Source organism: Cebidichthys violaceus, unplaced genomic scaffold, assembly GCF_023349555.1.
Source record: "Cebidichthys violaceus isolate CVI_PGR_0920_01 unplaced genomic scaffold, fCebVio1.0.p SCAF_9, whole genome shotgun sequence".
NCBI classification, from domain to species: Eukaryota; Metazoa; Chordata; class Actinopteri; order Perciformes; family Stichaeidae; genus Cebidichthys; species Cebidichthys violaceus.
Window position 1 is genome coordinate 3,831,199 of NW_027176975.1, and position 5,000 is coordinate 3,836,198.

General features: G+C 43.6%; 1 protein-coding gene across 1 annotated transcript in view; it reads right to left on the reverse strand.

The window, feature by feature from the left end:
• Positions 1-4,952: 4,952 nt before the first annotated feature.
• Positions 4,953-5,000, reverse strand: part of atxn2 (ataxin 2) — an 18,895-nt gene continuing 18,847 nt past the window's right edge. Inside the window, exon 25 of the mRNA XM_068703558.1 lies at positions 4,953-5,000. This exon is cut by the window's right edge and continues 10 nt beyond it. Coding sequence (XP_068559659.1) covers positions 4,953-5,000 — 48 coding nt within the window.

Sequence of the window (5,000 nt, forward strand, 5' to 3'; positions counted from 1 at the left end):
TCTGCGAACTTGTTACGAAACATAGTGAGCACGTAGCTGGTGGACTCTTTGTATACTGTGTCATGCACACAAGTGCCCACATGGACTGCAAAGGTGTCAAACATGGACCGTTGCATTTGTTGGACATGACATTGTTTCGGCTAAATTCTGCTTCACATAAGAGTTATTTTTCATCATCGACATGTTGTTCTGTTTCAGCCGGTTATTTGAATGTTTAGGCTCCGTTAAACCAAGTCCGATCTCTGAACCTGTCGGTGTGATGACGGAGATAGGTCTCTGGGTTCTGGTGTAGCCGGTGGACATCCGGGCCGAGACTTCCCTTTTTTCCGTGCGCTGCTCATTGTTTACAGTCCGGTCAGCCGCTCCAGATGCGAGACCGGAGCGAATTTTAAACCAATAAAAAAAAAAAATGTAAATCATCGTCGGAGGAGGATAGCCGGTCGCTTCCCAGATTGCGTTTCAGCCATTATGTCCCGCCTCTTTTGCTCTCCACTAGAACCGGTTTACCTGCATTCAACCAAAGCCTGCTCAAATGCGATTGGTCAATATGTCACTCGGACTACGAACAGAAACCGTCTCGCCCTGTTGCCTACAGATTCTGCATCTGAACGCAAAATCGCTTTATATAGATTAGGCCGTATCAAACCAAGCAAAATCCATATTTTCTCACATGCAAATTGTGAAATGTGGGTGACTGTAGCTAAGTGGAGAGCAGGACAGAGGGTCGGCGGTTCGATCCCCGGCTCCTGCTCTGCTAGTCTCACGTCAATGTGCCCTTGAGCAAGACACTTATGTGCGTATTGATTGGGTAAGGGCATGCTCATTTGAGATTGTGTTTTTTAATGGCAACACTAGGGCCTTTGTCAAACCTAATGGTCATAAACCATTCACCATATCATTGAATTTAAAGGACATAACTTTGAGTGACTTGTAGAAACTCTTTTATTGCTAAATTTAAGTTTTGAGTTGAAAAAAAATAGCCCGATTCATTGACGAATAGATCGGCAGAAATGAATATGCAACTGTTTTGATGATAAATCATTTTGCAAATAAAAGTGATCTCGTTCCAGCTTCTGAAATGTCAGAATTTCCTGCTTTCCTTTTTATCTTTATGTGATGGTAAACTTGATATCTTCGGGTTTTTGAGACCGTTTGTCGTAATAAGACATTTTAAAAACGTTTACTCCCAGATGTCCAGTCGGCTTCTGTTGATTAATGTGTTTCAGAGCAGAGATTTCCTCTTCAGAGAGAGAGAGAGAGAGAGAGAGAGAGAGAGAGAGAGAGAGAGAGAGAGAGAGAGGGAGAGAGAGAGAGAGAGAGAGAGAGAGAGAGAGAGAGAGAGAGAGAGAGAGAGAGAGAGAGAGAGAGACGGGACTTTAGTTTCATTTTACGTCACAACGGTCTTTGTTTCTCAACCACAAAGTCAAAATCTTTTTCTTTTGAGTTCCATGAAACCTAGAAATTCTCCCTTGAAGTGACTTGACTGAGTCATATAATGGATGACGACGTTTGCACCGCATTTGTATATGGTGTGAATATCGTGCAACAGATCGGTTGGTTCTTACACGACACATCGTAAAAGTGAAATGATAGACGGTGAAGCGTGACAGTCGGTCTTTGATTAACAGAACCAGATTACTAGAAGGCTCTGGTTGACTTTCTCTCCGCTGACATGGCTGAACTTGTCCCTCACCTCCTCCTAAATGTGCATCACATGGTCTTTATCTTGTAGAGGAGGGACTTCTTCTTCTCGAGAGAAATTGGGGAAACAAAGCTTCTGGAAAGCTTCAGGCTGCCACCCAGTTGGCTCTGAGTTTGGAAATTCCTCTGGGAACAATACGTCTGGCTTGTTGGCGTGATGCCGTTGATTTGAGAAGAAACGCTGTGACTCGAAACTTGAATTTGCAGGGTTGCATGAGAATATTGATTTTCCCAACAAACGTAGCTCCACCATGGAGGTTATTGTGTTATGCACATGCAGTTGTTTTTGGTTAGTTTTCCAGAACCTAAGATGACATCTTTACGTTACATTACAGTCATCTTAGCAGACGCTTTTTATCCAAAGCGACTTACAATTCGGTATCTATCTACACACCGTAGGCACAGCTACGGGAGACATTTTGGGGTTAAGTGTCTTGCTCAAGGACACATTGACATGAGACTAGTAGAGCAGGAGCCCGGAATCGAACCGCCGACCCTCTGATCGAAAGGCGGCCCTGCTTCTCCACTTAGTCACGGTCACCCATCTTCACGTTGATGCTTTTGTCCAGCCAATGGTCCAAAAAACCCAAAGGCTTCTGAGCAGAAACAAGCAAAAATGAGCACGAAATGAAATCAATGAGCCGAATCTGGATCAATAAAACCTTAAAGATACAGTTGTGGTCAAAAGTTTACATACACTTGTAAAGAACATAATGTCATGGCTCTCTTGAGTTTCCAGTTATTTCTACAACTCTGATTTTTCTCTGATAGAGTGATTGGAACAGATACTTCTTTGTCACAAAAAACATTCATGAAGTTTGGTTCTTTCATGACTTTATTATGGGTTAACAGAAAAAGTGATCAAATCTGCTGGGTCAAAAATATACATACAGCAGTGCTAATATTTGGTTACATGTCCCTTGGCCATTTTCACTTCAATTAGGCGCTTTTGGTAGCCATCCACAAGCTTCTGGCAAGCTTCTCGTTGAATCTTTGACCACTCCTCTTGACAGAATTGGTGCAGTTCAGTTAAATTTGATGGCTTTCTGACATGGACTTGTTTCTTCAGCATTGTCCACATGTTCTCAATGGGATTTAAGTCAGGACTTTGGGAAGGCCATTCTAAAACCCTAATTCTAGCCTGATTTAGCCATTCCATTACCACTTTTGATGTGTGTTTGGGGTCATTGTCCTGTTGGAACACCCAACTGCGCCCAAGACCCAACCTTCGGGCTGATGATTTTAGGTTATCTTGAAGAATTTGAAGGTAATCCTCCTTCTTCATTATCCCATTTATTCTCTGTAAAGCACCAGTTCCATTGGCAGCAAAACAGCCCCACAGCATAATACTACCACCACCGTGCTTGACGGTAGGCATGATGTTCTTGGGGTTAAAGGCCTCACCTTTTCTCCTCCAAACATATTGCTGGGCATTGTGGCCAAACAGCTCGATTTTTGTTTCGTCTGACCACAGAACTTTCCTCCAGAAGGTCTTATCTTTGTCCATGTGATCAGCAGCAACCTTCAGTCGAGCCTTAAGGTGCCGCTTTTGGAGCAAGGGCTTCCTTCTTGCACGGCAGCCTCTCAGTCCACGGAGATGCAAAACACGCTTGACTGTGGACACTGACACCTGTGTTCCAGCAGCTTCTAATTCTTGGCAGATCTGCTTTTTGGTGGTTCTCGGTTGACTCTTCACCCTCCTGACCAATTTTCTCTCAGCAGCAGGTGATAGCTTGCGTTTTCTTCCTGATCGTGGCAGTGACAAAACAGTGCCATGCACTTTATACTTACAAACAATTGTTTGCACTGTTGCTCTTGGGACCTGCAGCTGCTTTGAAATGGCTCCAAGTGACTTTCCTGACTTGTTCAAGTCAATGATTCGCTTTTTCAGATCCATGCTGAGCTCCTTTGACTTTCCCATTGTAGCGTTTGTGGGCGTTTGTATCCAATGAGCCCTATTTAAATGGCCTCAGAGAAGTCACCAGCTGTAGTCACTCATAATCACTCACAAGAAGTTAAGAGGCCATGCTATGAAGCTCATTTCATTGACACAACTTTCTAAGTCACTAAAATTGCTAATTCATGTTGCTGTATGTATATTTTTGACCCAGCAGATGTGATCACTTTTTCTGTTAACCCATAATAAAGTCATGAAAGAACCAAACTTCATGAATGTTTTTTGTGACAAAGAAGTATCTGTTCCAATCACTCTATCAGAGAAAAATCAGAGTTGTAGAAATAACTGGAAACTCAAGAGAGCCATGACATTATGTTCTTTACAAGTGTATGTAAACTTTTGACCACAACTGTATGTAGTCTCAGTGATCGGAAATGTGGATCCTTGCCACAGTTTCCCACTATGTCTCAGGATAAGTATGGTGAGGTATCTACAACACAGGACAATTGTCCCAGTACTGACAAATATGAGTGCTCTTCATAGATTATTAAGCTTTTCATGCTACATTCGGTCTTATTCGTGTGTAATTTAGCATTTTGCTTCTTAATTAAAAGTCCCACCACCATCAAGTTGGCTTGAGGGATTATTAAGACCGAGTACAAAACCAGTGTTGAGCCAAAGTCAGCAGTAATGACTCTTTGTGCGTCACAAAGACGTCCTACCAAGTTAAAACCCACACATTTTCTATTAAAGCACTTGCTGTAAATACAACTAACGGCATCAAAGGACTGCAACCTCTCAGATGTTTCTGACTGCTCACAGTAAATCACTAGATGATCTCTTCTCTCAGCTACGGTTAGGGTATGGAGTAGACAAATCAAAAGACACGTCTGACCCTTCAAGAAGCCGTACTGGTCTCCTGATCCTGATCCTCGGTCTTCCGTTCTTCGATATATAACGAGAGATGTAACGCGATATGATTTCTGTGGACGTGTGGGATTGAAAAGCTCATGTTGTGGGCAAGAAGTTTACAGAGCGGATCCTTTTCAAGCGACCGTTTGTTTATGCGAAGCAGGGCTCTGCCCACGCCGTTCTCAGGAGACGAGCCCCGGCCTTCACCGAGTATTTTTGGAATATTGAACCCGACTTGCGTGATCTCTGGGATGAGGCCGCCAAGAAGACCGTCGGCCCGTCTCGTGGAGGTCACAGTGTTCGTCGTCGTAACGCTTTGTTAGTGGTCGGGTTTGGAAATGTTGTCAGTGTTCTTTGACGGGCCTCTTTGATGGCTTTCGAGGCTGCGGTTCTGGTCCCGCCTCAGATTCCGGTGGAAGCAATGATACGTGAAACCTGCTCTTCACTTATGCAAGCGTCCTGGATGGGATCGTGTTCGGTCGATATCCCT